We start from the raw sequence: 21,097 nt of genomic DNA, 5'->3' as shown, positions 1-21,097 counted from the left end.
AACAATACTGCTTGAAACATTCAGCAGGAGCAGTTGATAAAATGTCTTTGCAAAATATATCAGCTACAATTCACCACTGTTTAGATTGAAACTAACTCTTGAAGTAACAGTAAATAAAGATCTACAGACTTTAAAACTCCAAATGAGCTGAACACTTATTTTATTTTATTGACTAGCTCTTGACCAATTAGACTTGTACACATTTGAGTTTCATGTTGTTTACAATGCAAGAAATCGAGTTTAAAACAGGGGAGAAATTCTTTCAACTTATGGAAAGTTCTGCCTTTTGAAGACATTCATAATCTGACAGTAGATTCTCTGATGTCAGGAGCCATGAAGGTTCCTTCACTGACTCCTTTGAAAAACCACAGATCCGCGCACTAACTTTGAAAAATGTCCAGTCCAGCTGCGCGCGGTGAGACTACAACGAATCACAATATTACATTGAAACTAGAGACCTAGTCTGGACAGATCTGGACAGATGCAGATGTTTTGATGAGATGCTCTTTATTGCACTCAGGCTCCCAAAGCTGAGACAGAAAGTGAAAATTACCTGGGAACAATTTCCTCGAAGATTATGTTTTTTCTCATTCTTCATCCCATGTATGTTCTTATTACTGTCAGCGGATCAGAGTGTACTTTGAGATTGTGAAGATCAAATTAATTTTGAAGAGAATGAGGAAATGTAATCTAAGCTTTGGGACATTTACGCACACATAGTTAATTATTCTCCTGCCACACGTGTGTGCGTAAAGTGGAAGTCTGAGCGCGCACAAAGGCGGAACATCACTGCGGGAGCAGCTGTTACCAGATGCGTTATTCGGAGGAGTGAGGGCTATGGACGGTTCATCGATTGATTTCACTGGAACCATTTTTCATCCAGTTTCCACGGTGGTCCACTATGGTCTCATCCACGATTCCTGAATGAATTCGAACTGAAAATGATAACATTTTTGCTTCTTTTGTTTCTGCGTAATGTGATTTAGATCTAATAAGGATTCATTGTCACTGATGTTTCGCTCAATTATGGCTCTTTTTTGGGTCCAGTAAGAGAAGCTCACAGCGTCAGACGCGTCTGCGGCGGTGAAGACCGGTGGAGGGACTGGAGAACTCGCGGCGCGCAGGAGAATTTCTCTCCCTCTCTTCAAATCGGAGCTATTACAACAGAAAAAGGAGCGCCATGGTGAACTCGCTCATACTGCTGCTCAGCTGGACGCTGATCTCCGGGGTTGTGAGAGCTCAGAATGATACGGAGCCGATCGTGCTGGAGGGAAAATGTCTGGTGGTGTGCGACTCCAACCCGACCACGGACTGGAGGTCTTCGTCCTCTCCGCTCGGCATCTCCGTGCGCGCCGCCAACTCCAAGGTGGCTTTTTCTGCAGTCCGGAGCAACAATCATGAACCGTCAGAAATGAGCAACAAAACAAGAATAATCTACTTCGATCAGGTTAAAACCTTTTTTTTTTATTGTTGTGACAATTAATCTTATTTAAAATGTGCTTAAAAACTGATGAACGCGCACTAACATCAGTTTTAATATTCTGTCAATATGTTTTCAGTCCAGTTTTACTCCTTTGGCTTTTTCGTAAAACTTGTCTCTGACGTGATGCAGGACATTAAAATATCGTTGTCGGTTTTATTGCAGCTGCACCCTGGAGTTTAGTTTGACGGTGGTCGCAGTTAACACGCAAATAATGTGGTTGCCAGCACGCAGATCCGAAAGTAACCGGATCTTGTGTCCTGTATTAGCCTGCACACACACACACACACACACACACACACACACACACACACACACACACACACACACACACCCCTGTGCTTCCTACCATCAGCGCCATGTACGCGCTTCCTACCATCAGCGCCATGTACGCGTAACGCTCACCCAGAGCCGGTTCAAGGCATGCGCGAACAAAGCTGCGGCTTAGGGCCCTCCCCCCGCCAGCAAGGGGCCCCAAAGTTTGAAATTCTCACACAATTTATAGTTTTTAAAACTTATCAATTGTTTAACTTAAAGTACAGGCTTTCTTTAAAAACTAAAAACAAATTTTTTAATGCTTGAGGATTTATTGCACGATAGTATGCAAATGATTTAGGTATTTATAAATAGAAATGTGTACAGAATTAGCAGTTAGATTGAACTTTAAATAAAAAAACAGGGCTTATTTTAAAAATAATTAAAGCCAGCAACCTGCAAGTTTTTTCTAAATAGCTGAAAAAAAACTTACTGTGACTTTATGTTTATTGTCGTAGCTCCTGGATTTCCCTAAAGATGCTCTTCATACATGGTGAAGGTTCTGCTGTGGTGTTGTAACAAAACCACCAACATCCAAACCTCATTTCATTATTATCTAACTGGAAGCACATCCTATGGAAGCATCTTGCTGTCACAAAGAAAACATTTTTTAAACGCTATCATGTTATAATAACTATATTGTACAATAATAATTATTATATTGCATATAATAAACGTGAAATTTCATCCAGAAGGTTTGCTTTTAGTGTATGGATAATGAGGCTAGTACACATGTATTAATCAGGTTTTCCTACTTCATTGATGTAAGACTTGGAGAGATACGGATGTTGCTGCCCATTGTGGATGAAATCATATAGTAGCACACTCTCAGAAGTTTTCTACACAGAATGGGACTGAACAGAAGGAAAAATCAGTCCAATCGTCTAAATGTGGTGGCTTTCCTTTTGGCCATTTAGGTTATGGGAGGCATCATGTTATATGTTTCACCACCGTAAATATGTTCAACATTTATATGTTGTGTCTCAGAGTGCAAGGAAACATTTGTTAAAATTTTGTGATCCCATTAGTGTGGAGCGAAAGTAAAAGAGCGAAGCATTTATGCAATCCTGGACCTAATTTCATGTGACCTGTCGATTCCTACAACATGGTCTCCATAGGAGTCACAACAAAGAGCTATCCTTATTATTAGCCATTCATTAAACATCACTTGCACCCCAAATTAAGCTGCTATGCCAACTTCTTTCTACTGTTGAGTACCATAAATGTAGCCAAAGCACATTACAGTCATCTGGATGAAATGATCATGTATATAGCTTTTAAAACTTTTAAAAAGTTTATAACTCAGCTCATTTGACAACATAGGAGACATGGCAACCTGACATATGAAGAGATAATTTGGGCCAGCATCCTATTTAATTCATGCTGTTATAATAAATTAATAACTAAATGAGCATGATTCATATGTTTTTCCAAGAACATTTTAAATAGCCTATTGTTCCCAATGTTATGCCTACTGAAAGAAGTAGGCAAAAGCAAAAACACAGTTTGTGATATGTTTACTTCTGTAAATGTATGAAATAATGTCGGGTGAACAACACAGATCAAACAACTCATACTCTAAGCTATAACCAATTTTACCCATATTTAATGTGTTTATGCTATCATTGTAACAATAATAAGTGTCTACACAGACTTTTGACCCACTTATTTGTTTAGAATGTATAAATACTCTCTGACAATAAAATGAATAATTAATTATAAACCAATCTGTCTGAGAAGACAGATTTACTTTCTTGAGGTTTATGACTTGTTTTGAAAGAAAAATGCCTGAAATCACCCATCATGCTTTGGCTTACCTCACATAAGAGAACATAAGATTAAAGATTCAAATACTTTTTTACTGAAGATGAAAAATCAAATTACATTCTAGAACTGTTCTGGGACATAATGCATAACTTGTTCTGGCCAAACAAAAGGCACAGTCCTCACTGTTATATCACTAAAAGCCTCTTTACTGTTATCTGTAATTATCAGAACACAAACTCCACCGTATACTTTTTAGATTCTCTTGTGGCATTTAAAAATAACAAGCAGATGCTCGTCTCTGCAGGAATCTGGAAAAATATGGTGGAAACACACAAGACAGATTCCCTAAAATGACATTTTCCCCTTGGTTTCTCCTACACTACTGGCTCTAAAATTCATTTTTGAGTTTATAGCTTCTAGGGGAAAATTGCAAAGTGATGAGTCTCCTTGAGTTTTTGCAACTGTTTTGCATTAAGTAGATGCAGGAGCAATCCGCCCATCAAGTCCAGCAGATGTGAGAAATTCAAACTTTGTATCAGTTGTTCTGTATCAGATGTGTCCACAGCTGATGAGAGAAGTAGGAAAATGGATTGATAGAAATATTCTTTACTGTTATCATTCAGATCATCAGGAAGTCCAGGTACCGACTCTTGGAGGCTTTACTCGGATTTAACTTGAAGAAAGTAATTTGAGTGTAAAAATCACAAAATGGAGTTTCTGTATCAGTAAGTGATGATTAAGACTTAACTATAGTTGAATGATGCTTCCCTTTATCTAATCCATTCAGAGATAAGGTAAATATTGATTAGATTATAAATTAAAGTACAATACTGTCATGAACTAGCTTGGATTTGCTAATATCAATATATTTCTTAAAACATACTCAAAACCACAAAAGTCAAAGTTCAGAAGAGTTAATTTACAATTCTACTGAAATAAAGTAAAAGTAATTTCACTTAGTAAGCTAAAAATTTACAGTAGACCATTCATTTATTTTGAATTTCTTCCCTACGCTCAGCAGACATAGTAACTATTGGAATATGAATATCAATGTAACAATTGCTGTATTTTAAAGAAGCAAAATGATTTTTGATGAAAATACATGCTGTTTATATGAATATACAAATTAATTACAAGGACAATCAGGCGCATCTGAATGGAGGGCATGATTTCTACCTAGATTAGATTTTGTGTGAAGTCAGGTGCACAACATGTGGCTTGTTTTAATTTTCTTCTACTTTGCCCCCATCACCACCAATATTCACTAGACAATTTTTTGGTGCAATTTGGTTCTAGTCCTTGAGATGGAGGTATTATATAGTATATAAATATTGTATTTTTATCATATTTTGCATCACTTTCGTAAGACATATTGGATTTCAGGGCAAAAGAATAGTATTTGAGGTAATTGTAGTGACAAGAAATGTCAAACTGCACCAAAAGAGACTTGACCATTTAAAAAGCTCTGCTGTGGTTGGTGACAGGCATAACTGGAAGCAGATACAGCTTATTGCCTCAGCATTCTTGGACTGTCCCTGCAGTCTCAGCATGAAAGAAGAGCCCAAACATGAAAAATCACAAAAATTACACGTACATTGGCAGCATCAAGTGTTGGGATCCCTGAAACAGTCTGCCTTCTAGTCTGAATTGCACACCGTGATCTTTTGACGTCTCTGCATAACGATCTGGTGTGTGAATTCAGCGAATCCCATGACTAGATATGAGAAGGGTTCTGATTCAGCTTATGTTGGTTTTTGAGCAGGTGCAAATCAGGAGGGTGTGAAACTGCAGGTAGGAAGAGAATTGCTGCCTACATTAATTAAAATCCACTAACCTTTTCTTTCCGTTTTGCTTTAGACACAGTGGCTCTAATGTGACTGTGTGTGCAGAAAAACCTTTTAGTGACACCATGAGACAGTTGTAAATGGTCTGCTGGAGATGCTGACGGACATATTCAGGTTACATAGATTTCAACATGTAAATGAATGAAAACATGTTTGTCTACTTTCTTATTGTCAGTAGATTATTTTGTGTATAGTACAACATGACAAAGCCTCTACATCATTTCAGGTTTATCTTGAAAAAGAGGCAATGGAAAGTGTGATGTGGCCATAAATGACAAAACAAATAAAAACCCTGGAAACCTTTGAATGCATTTTTTAATCCACCTAAGAACAGCAGTTAAATGTTTGGCAAATTGTGTCATTTCAGTGTCTGAGCCTAGGGACACTCACAGGAGAGAATCCGGCATGGTTGATAACATTTTTTATTTAATCACAAAAGCCATTTGAAATAAGGCCTTCATAGAAGTATTGAATGAATACGGACCATTGTCACAATACATACTGTTTTTGCTTTTTCCCTTTTCTCCCAGGTGCTTGTGAATATAGGAAACTACTTCACATTTGAGTCTGTCTTTCTTTCCCCAAGAAAAGGAGTCTACAGTTTTAACTTCCACGTCATTAAAGTGTACCAGAGCCAAACTATACAGGTACTGTCTTCATTTAGTTCACACGCCATTTTCTGTAAAAATGGCTAAATGTATTATAGTAATTCTTCTAAAAGATATTAGCTGACACAATTATATCAGCTTTAAAAATTGTTAATCATCAAAAGCTTTAAAAAGATGTACTCTAAATATCACTTTTAGCAATTTTACTTAGGATAAAAATGGGTGACTTTAACATTTTGTACCTATGCCATCCTCAAGGCAAGCTCAGACGATACAGAAGTAAAACAAACATATCTGATACCTTCATTTTAGGATGTTTCTTTTCAGTGGATTTGGTAATAATGCATCCATGACAAGTGGAAAAAATTAACTTATTTTATAAATGTGGTCTAGTGGAAATGCCAGCCATAGTCAAAACAACTTGAAAAGTCTGAGGTTTTTTCACTAATTGGCCAAAAGATTTGAAAAAGCTAAGCTGATAAGTGTGTATTGTACAAACGTGAGTATATTCCCCTCAGTGCCTTCATGGGACTGAAAAGAAATAAGGCTAGTTGGATAACTGAAGTGGAGCAGACAATAAAGCCTAAATATAAAATAATTCAATCAAAAATATTATACATTCATCACACCAAAGGGTTTGGACTTTGGGCAGTTTTTCATAAAAAATAAAAAAAAAGCAAGAGGAAAAAGATCAGAGCATATGTTGGAAAGATATATTTATCAGAACTTATTTTTTGGTAAATCAAACAAACAGTACTATCAGAACCAGACTAATAGAATAGGTGTTTTGTTAACCAAGATAAAAAAAATCTTTTCACCAGGCATTAGTCATATCAACCACAAGACAGCTCTGTCAGCTCAGGAAGGAGCCGATCTTACTGCAGCAGTTTTAATAGTGTTAGCAATTCACCTTGGATTTTATTGGATTTTTGCTTTTCCAATGCCCCACTGCTCCTTTAAATCTCATTAAATTGGTTTAGTAGTCTAGACCACTGGTTTCCTAATTCGGGGTTGGAACCCCACTGGGGTTTGTGAATCAGCAAGTGTGGAGTCCAGAACCCCTCTGCACCACACTGATAATAGAAAGCACACTTATGCTGTAAATGTTATATGTCAGTGTTAAATAGATAAAAGTAACATATTTGCTCATGATTATGTTTCTACTATCAGAACACTCTTGTTTAATTGACCTTATGGTATGATTAACTTGTAATGATGGTCTTTTCCACCAGTATTCTGTTTCTCACAGCTTGAAAAGTTTGGAAATCACTGGTCTAGACAAATGGCAATCAATATATACCTGTACAAAAGCAGGATTAAAGTATGTATAAAAATAGTCCCATAATAAATTGAACTATACTTATTTGAATAATCATTTAATACAAAGAAAAACAACAAATTATAGCAAACACATTTTAGACAGAGAGGAAGTTGGGTTCCTTTGTTGTTCAAGTAACCAAAAGTCTCCATCACAGAGGGAAGCACCTTGCTTCTTGAAGGTATTCCCAAGGCTGTGTTTCTGAATTCACATTTACATGTTCTTCAGAGGCAAATATATAAAAGTTTGAGGAAACATTTTTTAACTTTTTCACAAGTCCTAAACTTCTAGTATCTTAGTCTCAAACCAGCCAAAGGTGAGTGGTTTCCCTGAAGTTCATCCAGTTTGAAAAGCTCACCTGAGGATGCAGTCAAACTTCAGACTGAGGATATTATTCTATATTTACCAGTACACCCTGTCTAAACTTTAATAAATGTCTGTGTTGCAGTTTTGTGCTTGTTGTTTGTACCTTATTGTCATCCTTATTGTCATTAATTGTTACTTTCTTGTGGATTATTCAGGTTAACTTGATGCTAAACGGAAAACCAGTCATCTCTGCCTTTGCAGGGGACAAAGATGTGACTCGTGAAGCTGCCACCAATGGAGTTCTACTTTATCTTGAAAAAGAGGACAAAGTTTATCTGAAGCTGGAAAAGGGAAATCTAGTGGGCGGATGGCAATATTCAACGTTCTCTGGCTTTCTCGTTTTCCCTCTGTAGAAGAAAATAAAAAGCAAGAAAAAAGAAAGAACAATTGTAAGTCTACAGACTTCTTCATAATGTGTTGTCACAGTATAATCCAAACATTGCTGCTTCATCTGCTGGATTCAGCCAAATGACTGAGAAATGACATGAATAAAAATATCACTACATGGAAAGGAAGTGACTTTGGAAAATGCTCAGATTCTGGGGAAAAGTCAGGTTTGGATCAAAAAGACTTGAAATATTCCTAATTGCTACCACGTGTTTCTGTCACTCAAGCAGCCCCAGAGAAGAGCACTTGTAAAAGACACTGTTCAAACTTTGATTTGCTGAAATATGCTTAGGATGCTGTGATTTTCTTTGTGCCACAATTATGGAATTTAGTTTCATCTGCTTTTGTTGGTGTAAACTGTATTTGCCTTTGTTGGCTGTATCAACTACCATGACCAATGTATACATATGAGAACATGAGAGCAATGAATCTTAATTAGACCAGCAACACAAAATACTCGGCTTCTGAGTTTGTTGGAGCAGTAACTTATTTTAGAATCAGTTCAAAACATGAATGAACTAAGCCACTTCTTAGCATGCTAACAGAGGCTTAAGTTTTCTAAATGCCTACTTTTATAAATTTCTATTACTTCCTTCAATTTCAATGTTGTAGGAAGAAATGCTGCGATGCATGAAAAGGATCCAGAATCTCCTTTCCACCCATAAACACAGAAGTAGACAGAATTTCATGAGCTACCGCTCAGCTAACATGCTATTGATTTTTCATATATGTCAAAATGTTCCATAGCATGAGCAGTGTAGCTTTTACACACCGCGTACACTACATGTGTACCACCTCAACGGTGTTTTTGCAACTGCTACTCATTATTGCAACAGTGGCACAACAATTACAAACCTTTTCAGATTGTAGACAATCTGTCTGCGCTAATGAAGAATCACTCACCTCAAGCTGCCAGATGCTTGAGAAGCTGACAACTTGTACTTTATGACTAACATATATCTGTGTTCACCAACACAGATATATGTGTTGGTGAACTTGTAAAAGACAGATAAGACCAGATAAGAATGTAGTGTAGGGCAAATCCTGATCTCATCCAAGGATCAGTATTTGAGGACTTTACTGGGGAATGTAAATCCTAATTATTTGTGGAAAATTTGCCTATTTGCAGATTTTTTCACAGAGCATACTTAAAATATTCAAAAGAAATGCAACTTTGGAAGCTGAAATACTTGTGGACAATCCTACCTAACACAATATTGCATTGCATTTGTAAACCAGCCAATCCAGGAGTGCCATTCATTTTGAATGAACAGCAACCTTAATAAATGCTATATTTAACATTATAAATTCCTGGAACAAAATATATATCATACCAAGTGCTATTGCTTTATTACATAACGTGAAGTGACTAATTTGTCAAGCATAACATTATGTTGTATCGTCTATTTTAAGAAATGATTTATTTGCTTACAAGTATCAAGTTTTGTTAAAATATAAATGTTAAGGCATGGGCTGGTGTTTCTAACAGAGATTCCAAATCCACTTTTGGCATTGATTTAAATTTGACAAGACTTCCAGAGGAAGAGAAAGGATTCTGAAATAAAAGATTTATTATTAGGTCCTCAGAAATCTGATGTTCGAAAATTTTGCTGAGTCATATTGTAAATTTGTGATATGTGTGACCTTAAGAACCATAAAATGATTACAGCTGAGAAAACAAACATTGAATAAAAAGCAGAAGACAAGCAAAAATAACCAAACATCATATGTAATATTCCATCCATATCCCTCTCCCTGTCTATCCATCTGGTGTTATCCTGATTGAGCAGGTCTGTAATTAAGGTCAGGTGCCGTGTAATCCAGTTGGCAAGTGAGGCAGGCGCCTATGTTTCCACATTCCTGGCATCATAATCTAGCTCTGGGGATGATTTAATTTCCAATAAAACTTGCTTATTATGACTTTAAGTGTGCAAACAGCATCCCTTTTTACACAATCAGCTTGTGGTTCATGAGCCTTAAAGCTGAAAAGGCTGGTGAACATGCATTTAACTTGTACATTCTTGCAGCAGCCTCAGTATAACAGAACTTCTGTTGAATTTAAACATTTAAATGTTGCTACTCAGCTCAGCGTGCGATGGCTTCTCTGCAAACATAGAAGCAAATTTACTCCTTCTGTAAACTATGGAAGTCACGATTAGTCTTGTTTCAACCAGAAAAAAATCCCACTTTCTCATGTGAAATGCTGTCTTACACTAATTAAACTAATGGTTCTTAGTTCTTGTGCATTGTTCCTTTATTTTTTGTTTTTGAAAGATGAACTATCCTAAATATCACAATCATATTCTGTAAGAAGCTATAAAACAAGGAGATGGACTGTAAGGTAAAGGTGATATTTATCTTAGCAGACATCCTGATAGTTTACAGTGACACACATCAGAAACTGTTGGAGAAAATAAGACAGGTTTTAACAGCAAATCCAGAATATTCTCTGATAAAGTTCTGTCCCAAAAGGTTCTTTCCAAAGAACAAAACATTAAAGCGTTTATCAAACTCCTCAGTAGAGCTTCATGTTGGTTTGTTGATTTTAATTGTCACAGAATTGAAACAAATGAAATGTGTATCAGCTCAGTTACATTTATTTGCTGATGGGGGTGAAATTCCTTGCTAATGGTTGACAGTGCTGCTAAAACTCCTGTGGCTTCAGTGGGTGATTATTTTAATATTTATACAAGTTATTTTTTTCAGTAAATGTTTAATTGTATACATCAGTGTATTCATGTATTAAAGAATAATAACATTGAATGATGAATAAACATTGTTTTTTTTTTTATGGATTCAGATCTTCTTAAGCTTGAATGGAAAAAACATTTACACCATTAAGCTTTTTGGACATCTTTTTATTTGAAATCCACACGCTTTTTTATTTCTTTGGAACTTTATGTGCTCTACCACCAACACATACAAATGCAAGGTAAAAGGAATATTAAAACATCCAAAAACATGTGGCACAACTTCACCTGCCCTCCTTTACCTCAGATTAAATCCAGTGCAACACCAAGCAGTCAATTAAACCGCCTGCTGTGCCCCTCCTATTCACAGTTCAGTATTTGTAGATTTTTCTGTGGATCATAACTTAAAATTTTTCCCAGAAAATCTGAAAGAAGATGCAGCTTGTGAAGCTGAAAGCACCATTGTGAAGTGCCATTCATGTTCCCTGCTGCTGATTGGCTATCAGCTCATGTTGCCATGATTGCAGAATCAAAGAGGCGTGGCTTTCAACTCAGAGGGGATTTCCTCTGGGATGTTACCCCAGGGATGTTGCAAACTTCACGCATGCTGTCCAAATGCATTTAGTGCTTTTAAAAGAAAAAGTTGTTGTTAAACATCCTCAGCATCTTACTAAATGCTTTTCTTTAGGTATTACTTGTCTAATTAAGAGTGTTTTCAAACCAGATAGTGCAGTACTCGGTTTGACATGATACGTAGACATGAATATGTCACAATGTTCTCTTTTTATTCATTCTGAGTGGAATGTATGATTCCATTGTGCAAATATAACAGCTTATGTTGTCTCTTTTCATTGGATGTGCCCTTTAATCTCCTACTTATAAGATGAGGTCAGTTTCTCAGAAATATCTTGAGTGAATGTAAATAATAGCTATGAAGGCTCTGACTTTGTGAAAGCTGATGCTTTGTCCTTAGCTTATTTATATGCCAAACAGTTATTTTATCATGAAGCTTCTCATTGATTTAAAGGGTTTTATTTAATATTTGGGAATGTCTGTCAGTGTTTCAATTACACACAAGATGGTGGTGACCTAGAGTTCTCACACTGCAAAACACAAACTTAGTGGACATTACTTTATCAAATATGATGCAGATTTTGGGTAAAGAAAGCTTGTCTTAAGAGCATGCTAAGTGTGTTCAGTCAGAGCTAAAGGTCTGGTTGCTACTAGTTAAAGGAATAATATCACCATTTTTATTCAACACAATCAGATTTAAAAAGCATCTCAGCATAGCTGTGAGTGAGTCATTTGGCATTTATTAAACTGCCAGTCAGAGTTGTTTGGTGGAAAGAAGTACTGTAGTGCTGCAGAGCGCTGAGTACTAAACTATCATGAATTAAAAAAAAATAATTTTGTTCATTCATGTTACGCATGCTGCTATTTCTAGTCATGCATACAGTAATGAGAAAAAAACAACATGAACTCTTTTTGACTCTAGTACCTGGACACTGAGTCAGTCACCTAAGGTGGGGAGTGGGGCATAATTTATTTAAAGTGCAAGAAAATGCAGCAGCATCTGGACATAGTTTTCTAATGACATAAAAGTACTGTTCATACATATCAAATGTAAAATTAGTATTTCAGAATGATGCAAAATGTGGATATCCAAGCAATAAGAAACATATTTGTGGCATATAACTGACAAACATATTTTATCTTCTTCTTCCTCTAGATAATCGGGTCAAAGGTTACTGATTTTCCTATTGAACCCCTGGAGAGTAAATTAATCTCAGACTGAACTTGTTTATGTGAATAAGCCTTCATTTCATTTTAATTTGGTTTGAATGTTGTTTTTATTTCCCTTTTTTCATTTTTACTCACCGTTTATACTTTTGTTGATTTTCTCTCATGTTTATCTAAAGATATCACTATTTAAATTAATCTTTCCTTACTGACTTTCAAGATTTCTTTGGTTCACTTAGTTTGTAGACATATGCCTTTTAATTATGTTGACCTCTGAACTTTGACTGGTCCCCTGCAGTTTTTCAGCCTTCCTTTTGTAGGTTTGCTGCTGTGTTTGAGGTCATTGTCCTGCTGCGTAAACCCAGTTCTTTACAGCTTCTGCCATTGGACAGACTGTCTTACATTGAACTCGAAGGTACTTTGGTATAAAGGGGTTCAGATTTACTCAAAGACTGCAAAATAAGACCTACACCAGCTGACAGCTGATAATGAGGCTTTAGTACTGATATGCTAAGTTTACTTTTCCCTAAACATGGAGCTCTATTTTGGTCTCTTCTATGCTCAGGATATTGTTGCAGACATCTTAAAAGTTCATTCAGATTCTTTGTAATGATTTTGAGATTAGATGAGATGCAGTTTTGCAAAGCGAAATTGCTCTGCCCTTTTTGTTTAGTGTAAAGATGCTTTCTCCTTGCAACACTTCCTTCCAAACAAGCTGAACCGTGTCCCATGTTTTCCAGTTGTGCTGTCATAAACTAACATTTAATATTTTAACAGACGTGGTTTCTGAGACTGAGCTCTGGGGTTCTGATAATGTTTCTAAGGATTACACTGTTTTACCAGGAAGCTGTCACAACCAGAAACATTTGGAGCTCTCTTAAATGTTTTCCACTTGTAGAGATTTTTTTTCTGTTTAAAGACTGACTACAATTATCTAGTGAATGGCTTTATAACTTTTCCCAAATTGTTGGGCAGCATTCTTCTTCCTTGGCGTAGTACTCGGACACACATTATGCCAAAACCTCTCTATTAGAGTAAAACTACTGGAGCTCTGTTAATCAAGTGCTTTAATTAACATTAAATCTCATGAAAGCACCAAGGCTGTTCTTAGATTTCCACACACAGCTTTCTAATGTTGGATTTGTTTTTGTTTTTCCAAAAATGACAGTAAAAAAAACATGGTGTATTTCTGTTTTTTTGTTCTTATAAAACAACTACATAATGAAATAAGTTGAAGCAGGTGTATTTAATTTAAGGAGCGTTTGTTGAAACAATCCCCATCCTTATAATGACATTGCCCTTAAAGATGTATGTTTGGAGATGTTCTCAAATTAAGTCTAATTTGTTAACACGTGGTTTCAGGCAATCAAACATCCTGTTCAGGAGATGAGAAAGTTTGTATTTCTCCAAAAAAAAGTTTTTTCAGATTCCTATAAAATCAAGCCTGTGCAGAACCTCTCTTAGATTTTATGATTTATTGATTGATGATTTGAGGATGTGATATCAAAAAAAAAAAAAAAAGAACACAGAAATAATGGAAAATAACATGGAAAAAGACATGGCACCAATAAACACGTTTAATTTTGATTGACTTCATAGAGTAAAGTTTTAACATTCCTTTGAGAGCAAACATCCTGTTTTGTTCAACTGTATAAATATGTCTTAAGTTTAATAGTGTAAGAAAACCAACATTTTCTTTTTATTTGGTCAATGTTTAATACAGCTGTTTAATACAGCTGACACAAAAATTGATAAATGTGATTTTTTTTTTTATTTAGCAAAAAAAAAAATGCCCTTCATGGTTTGGTAAGATGGTCGACCTTCTTGACACAAGAAAACTTTAAGAAAATGTCTGCTTGTCAATTAATAAGTGGACATTTTGATTGATTGGTAAGATCAATCATCTTTTAGTGAACTCAATAATAACTTGCAGCCCTGATTGGAATGTAATGCAATGGCACAAAACTCAGTGTGAAGATTGAAGCCACTTCATTCAAAAAGCTGTGGCGTGCTTTGAATTTCTAAACTAATTCTGACCTTTCCACAGGTCTCTTTGAGAGCAACGTTGATGTACGTTTGGATGCATTTTGTTTTACCTTTTCAGCACTTAAAGCTGATTGTTTTCAGCTCTCGGTTTTAGTTTTACAAAGCACCATTCACTTTGATCGCATCCAGCGGGAAACAACACCTGAACGGAATAACAACTCTGCATTAACCCAACAACAAAAACATGAGCCACTTCTGAATGCACACACATTCACGTGGTTGTGTCTTTTTCTCCACAAGGACTTTTACATTATACAATACATTCTTCAGTCCTTTTATTTTCATGAGTTATTTTCTGATAATAGTTTAATCCCACCCCAAAACCAAGATCTAAACCTAGGAGTCAGGTTGTGGACCTTATTATTCTTTTCTTTCAGCTTGGACAGTTAAAAAAAAGTAATGTTCCCAAGATAATAGAACAACTTTAAGGGGTAAACATGGAGCAGGTTAAACATGAACAATGAGCTTAGACAGCAAGAAGTTAACGCAGAGTGACACTTTACTTAACTACCAATAAAAGCTGATCATTGGGCAAAGATGGCCTTTCCAAGAGCTTCTCAAATCTTCAGCAGATGATGGGATGATTGCAGACAGGTGAGGAGTCTGCAGCAGGATGGCCACGCCCTCCAGCAAAGATCCTCCATTCAGGAAAGATCACACACACAGAGATGAAACACATCCACACAGCTGGATCCATAATGGAACAGAGGAGTGTTTGGTTCTTAACCCCTACTGATGGAAGAACTGTCACTGGAAGACGGAGTAAAACATCAGTTGCTTACTCTTTCTGCATGTCTTTCTTATTACAAATATGCAAAATAAACTCTGGACTAACATTTTGAGATTAAATTTTTATAACAGAAAACAGAAACTAGATTTTCATAACTTTAACGGGTCCTGCGCAGCTTCAGAGGTCGCTGAACACACTCAAATGCAGCTTTTTGGCCCATCAGATTTCCACTTCCACTATCCTGTAATTTTACAACTCACTCATAAATAAGAATGCAAGAACATTTTAATCTCAGTTGGTAAAGTCTGTTCTGGATAATTGATTATCCAGATATTGAATCCTACATTTGGAAATTGGAAAGAAAACAGGGGGGAGATTTAACTTGTTATGAGTGAAAACAGATTTAAATGTATGTAAAGACTAAGGAATAAACTACTAGGATTTCCAGTCCGTGCTTCTACTTTGAAATATTAAGCTAATATGTGATGAAGGGGGAGATATTAGCTGTAAAATGTGCTTAAATTACAGTGGGAGCTGCTTTTTCTCTAGCCAACACCATTTGGTCCAGTGAATGAATCAAAAGGACAATCCAATTAGTATTACTTAAAAGGTGTTAATTCCTTGTAATCCTTTCCTCTGTATTACCAGCGGCAGCATTCATCTTGAATCAGTAAACAAGTGTGGAGATAAGGCAGCTTCGTGCTTCAGGTAGCAGAATATGAGAGTTACATGATTCATGAGATCAGAATCAGCCTGTTGTTACTTGGAATGGGTAAACACAGCAGCTACAATACAGAAAGAATGTGGGGGGGGGAATAGATTTTTATTGTGATTCAATATAAAAACTCAGCAAAAAGCTTTTTCTTTATAAAGCCATTCCTTATGGTTTTGCTGATGTCGTGTGTAAGATTTGAACATGCAAGATTAGATCTAATACCTGGGGCTGCTCGTGACTGAGGGCTGTATACTTTTTGGGGTGTGATTATGAATGAGGCCCCAGAGCCTGAATTTAGTGTCTCGGTTAGTTTCAAACACACTGAGCGTCTTCGTTCAGATCATTACCACACATTAAAGCAGCAGCTTTTCTGTGATAAACATTAAGCTTGTGGCAGAGTCGTCCAGCATGTGTTGCTGGAAAAGTTACCATCTCACTTGTGAAATTTAATGTCTTTATTTTCCAAAAACAGAAACTAATCCCATAGGGCGGGGGTGCCCAAAGTCGGCCCTCGAGGACCGACTTTGGATACCCCTGGCCATAGGGGATTATTACAGCCTCAATATGTAGAACACCGGAATAAAACAATAGAGACGAAACCATGACAAAAACAATCTTCAAAAACAATTTTTCTACATCAAAGAGCTCCAATCATTTTAGACTCTACCGGAGCTGTAATAATGATAATGACGATGATGCATAAGCCTAGCTGCAGTTTCTAGACTGAATTAGCAATTACAAAAATAGAGTATTATAATGAAACATTAGATGTAAAATATTCATGTGATTATCCCATCAGTGCATGGAAATGATGCTAGCCATCATTTCCATTTCTTATCACAGTTCAATTTACTGTGATAAATAAGAATAAAACCTTAATTCCAATGGAGAAAAACCTTCCAATGGGGCCATCCATTAACATTTCTGATCAGATTCCTGAACCATCTCAGCTGACTTCTTTCGATGTGGAGGACCAGTGACTCCACTCCAAATTTGCCCCTGGAGCTTCTTGCTTGATATTTAAAGCAGAACTCAGCCACCCGACCTTAACCTGTACTGGACGAATATTAAAATTCCTTCAAACTTTGGTTAGATTTAAGTTTAGGTCTCTAAAAGTCACAACTTATTATTCCACAGTAGTATGTAAGCAAAACCACACTTTTTTTTCTAAGTCTGCTTCAATAAACAATAAATCAATTAATGAGATGATAATTCTTAATTGCATGCTAGTTTACTTTCCTCCTCTCTCTTTTTTCTATTGGACTGGAGACTGGACAACACAAGGTTTGAGTCCGTGCATCAGACACCTCGCTTTTCTTTTTCTGTAGCGTAATGAGGAGTGAATTTTCACATCAGTTGCATGGTCTAATAACACAGAGAGAATGTCATTTTATTTATTATTTTTGATTGCTTTGTTAATTTTGTATATTCAAAAGTCTTCGAGTTTCAACATTAAATGTTATTTAGAAATTCCTCTATATTGTTCTTTAAGAAGGTGTATTTGCTATTGTCATTATATAAATTTTAACATCCCGCAATTTTTTTTTATTGTGACAAGACTAGCGCTATCCAAATAGCACATACAAAGCTGTTATTAAAACAGTATTATAATGACTTCAAAAGGCAAATATTTTTAATAATCAAACCCAAGAAACCTGGCAACCATCCATGGATGTTTGCCAGGAATGTGAACCTAACTCTTACTTTGTTTATACAACGATGAGATGGTTAAAATGTGCCTTGCGGGAAATGATCTTAAGCTTTCCATGTGGATGTGTCCACCAAACTCCTATGTCCCCCTCAGTAGATGGACCAGGATAGAAATCTGTCCCCACTGTTAAACAGACAAGGCAAAGCCATGCTACTCCTCCCAAATCTAGGGCTTGGCCGTTGCAGGGTTTTTTTTAAAGTTGTCTAATCGGATCATGCTCTCTGTGCACAAACCAAAAACACTCTGTAGCATCTTCCCTTGGACCTGCCACTTTCCAGTGGAGTCTCTTTTAATCAAACCATAAATTTGATAGTGTTGATAGTGTTTCATTTTCCCAGTCAGCTCGGCTAAATGATGTGTTTAATACTGGTGCATTATGCATTAGGAAGATCAAAGTATTGGTCATTAAATAATAATGTGTTTTGATCCAAAGACAAGAAATGAAAGCCAGGAGGAGAAAGCAGTTTTTCAGAGCCATTTCAAACTGAGTTGCAAACAAATTTATGCATGAAGCGACGAGGTTGCTGTGAAATTTGTACTTTTGAGTAGCCATGCTGAATATGTGAGTGCTGTATGCAAATAGGTTTGGAACAGAACGGTTGATTGTTGGGCTTAGAAATCGTAGAAGCCACGTTTTCATGCAGAGCAATTTTTCAGAGGGCCTCTGTGCTTACAACAGGCCTCGTTCTGATTTCTACACCTCAGGAAAATCTGGTTTGGTTGGGCTCAGAGGCTTCAGGTTTGGATCAGAGGGGCTGCGCTGAGTAACCGAAAGACACTGTAATAATATTTGAACTGGCTCATTAGACACATTTATAAATTTGTAATTAATGCAGCTGTCAAGATCCAGAGGGAGTGAGAGCTACAGAATGATAGATATTTTAGATATAAAAACATTTTCCATTCTTTGCAAAAAGCTCCATCTCTGTCAGATTGGATAGCGTGTCAGTTCTTGGCAGCTATTTCCAACTGGAGCTACTGTAGGTCTGGACTGCTGAATAGGCTTTTAAAAATAATAATAATAAATAATCCTTTGTAGCTTCCGAATAAACTCTAAACTCTATTCTGCAAACTTTCAGTTGAATAAAGTTTGATAACTATGTTAAAGTTTTGCTAATCGACTCCTAAGAATTCTTAAAGTAGATATTTGTGTTCATGTTTATGTTCTTAGTTGGAAGTTTGCCAGTAACTTTTTTTCAAATAAGAAATGTAGAGGAACAAATTAAAAGACGAAAAGTAGAGAGCAAGATGTAAACATAAATACAATATCTAAGGGCATTATAGAACATGCTAATTATAATGTTAAAGTTAAATTGGAGGGTTGTAGTCTTTCAAAGACAGATGTAATTTGAAGTGAAGTTAGCGATTTAGGATTAGCTTCCCTTAAATACTGTGTTGGAGTAGAGCTTTAGCATTGGCAGAACTGTTTACAGTGCTTTAGTTAGCTAGCACAACCTTTTTGTTAATGGTGCCCACCTCTGAATCAAACCACTCATTTCTTTTTTTCCCCAAACATTCAATAAAATATAATGGCATAAATGAAACCATTTCCATCTTCCATGACTCATGGACAGAGGAGTCCTCTGATAAATTCAAGGTTGTGATGTTATTTTATAAAACAAGCATGAATCTGGAACATCTAACGACAACTGGTTGCACAATATTTTATAGTGCAACCATGTTATATTAAAATGCATGCCTCAGTTTTCAGATTTTTTTTTAAGTAAAACCATATGTCCTTCTTCTGCTTCTCAATTATGCATTGCTTTGTGTTGCTCTGTCACATAAAATACCAGCAAAATAGGTTGACGATTGAGCTTCTAATGTGACAAAATCCAACAAAATTCCACAGATAAGAAAACCATTTTTCAATGTCATCATTTTTGTGGGTAGCTAAATATGTTAAGGCTTTTTTTTGTGTGTTTTTGGTAAATTCAGCTCAGTCATCAGTCACTCTGCTCTTCCTTGATGACTTGGTGATAATAACCGTGAATGACAAGCTCATCTCTCAGGATATTGTACTTTTCCTTTGACTGCATTCTTGAGGGAGATGAGATGCATTATGTACGAAAAAGCACATTAATGGTAATGTGGATGCCACAATGAAGATGAATTGCCTTTGCCTTGTCAACTGTCTTCTGTGAAACCTCAGAAAAGAGGACAGAGAGAAAGGGACGGTTACTTACTGGCAAAGGCAGTATAGGTATGACTCAAATAAAAGGTGCATTAGTGACTGTTATTGACAATAGGCATGTGAGTTGTCAACATTTTGCATCTAACAGCCAAAAAAGACCAATTTTGAGACAGCCTCGAAATGAATATTCAAGATGATGACAGCGTAAAAGCACCAATCCATCAGACAAATACGTGTTAAACATGCTTGAAGTTGAACGAGCTGCATCTGCGGCGAGGTGAAGTCTGTTAAACACCCAAGGGAAAAGAAAATTCTGCTATTTTTCTTGGATATTTGGTGGCTGTTATCCGTGTAGTTTGTTGCTGACTCATTCAGCTGATGCAGTTATACTGGTCTCAGTTTGATTTAACTGTTAGAAACCTTTATATTTGACATGTAAACAGATCAGTGTGAACCCAGACGTCTGATTGCTCTGCATGAGTGTGTTTGGACAGGGTGTCACAGACCTAATTGCTGGGCTTCTGCAGCAGGTCATTCACATGATGAGCTTGGATTACCCTTACACAGTCGGCATAATAATAGCACTTGTTCAGCTGGAGCTGATTGCAGTGATTATTTCTGCAGTGTTATTTACAAACAGATTGCCTACCTGATTGTGATTATAAAGAATCTGTGGATTGGATTAAAGACATTTGGTGCAATATGGGTTTTAATACTCATTTTGTTTGAAAGCATGACTGTATAATGCAGGGACTGAATGAAGTAAAACACAGTTCCTGAAAACATCTAGACCATAGCGATTTAGTTTTTTGCAACAGATAACATGCCAGACCAGTTTGGCTGAAGATGTGTGATTGCACACTGATGTTTCACACGTTCACAGTCAAACTTTATGGTTCAAATCTGATTCCAGAATCAGATCAAAGAACCTGATTGAAGTCAGGAGGGCAGCCCTCTATCATCAGCAGGGACAAAATCCCCTTAATTGAGATCAATTAAAGCTAACAAGAAAAAGATATGTAACAATTTTTTGATTTGTGTTTGTGAAGTGTGTGCTGCTGACCTATGGGCCAGTTCAGCCTTGATCTAAACGGGCTTTTACTTATTTACCTATTTTCAAAGGACTCCACTTTACAGCATAATCAAACATTCACAGAAATAGACGATTTGATGTTTATTTTGTAAGTACTAGTACATTGCCTGCTATGTGATTGTGTTCTGAAAATAGGTTAAAAAATGTATTTTA

The 21,097-nt window shown here is 36.4% G+C and overlaps 1 protein-coding gene across 1 annotated transcript; it reads left to right on the top strand.

Moving 5' to 3' along the window:
• The first annotated feature begins 304 nt into the window (after nt 1–304).
• Nucleotides 305–11,619, top strand: cbln4 (cerebellin 4 precursor). The gene is made up of 3 exons (XM_015057425.1): nt 305–1,447; nt 5,937–6,053; nt 7,854–11,619. The coding sequence occupies exons 1-3, from the start codon at nt 1,181–1,183 to the stop codon at nt 8,049–8,051; spliced, it is 582 nt and encodes a 193-aa protein (XP_014912911.1). The 5' UTR covers nt 305–1,180; the 3' UTR covers nt 8,052–11,619.
• Nucleotides 11,620–21,097: the final 9,478 nt, after the last annotated feature.

Source organism: Poecilia latipinna, unplaced genomic scaffold (genome assembly GCF_001443285.1).
Source record: "Poecilia latipinna isolate Pla-1442-1.1 unplaced genomic scaffold, P_latipinna-1.0 Scaffold1461, whole genome shotgun sequence".
In the NCBI taxonomy this organism is placed as follows: Eukaryota; Metazoa; Chordata; class Actinopteri; order Cyprinodontiformes; family Poeciliidae; genus Poecilia; species Poecilia latipinna.
The sequence above is the reverse complement of the archived record's forward strand: the minus strand, read 5'-3'. Positions and strand labels throughout refer to the sequence as shown.

What these genes read in the sequence shown, in the direction of transcription:
- cbln4 (XM_015057425.1), top strand. Translation starts at nt 1,181, where the DNA reads ATGGTGAACTCGCTCATACTGCTGCTCAGCTGGACGCTGATCTCCGGG. An exon ending in GAATAATCTACTTCGATCAG is followed by an intron (nt 1,448 to 5,936) that starts GTTAAAACCTTT and finishes CTTTTCTCCCAG; the next exon opens with GTGCTTGTGAATATAGGAAA. An exon ending in ACCAGAGCCAAACTATACAG is followed by an intron (nt 6,054 to 7,853) that starts GTACTGTCTTCA and finishes TGGATTATTCAG; the next exon opens with GTTAACTTGATGCTAAACGG.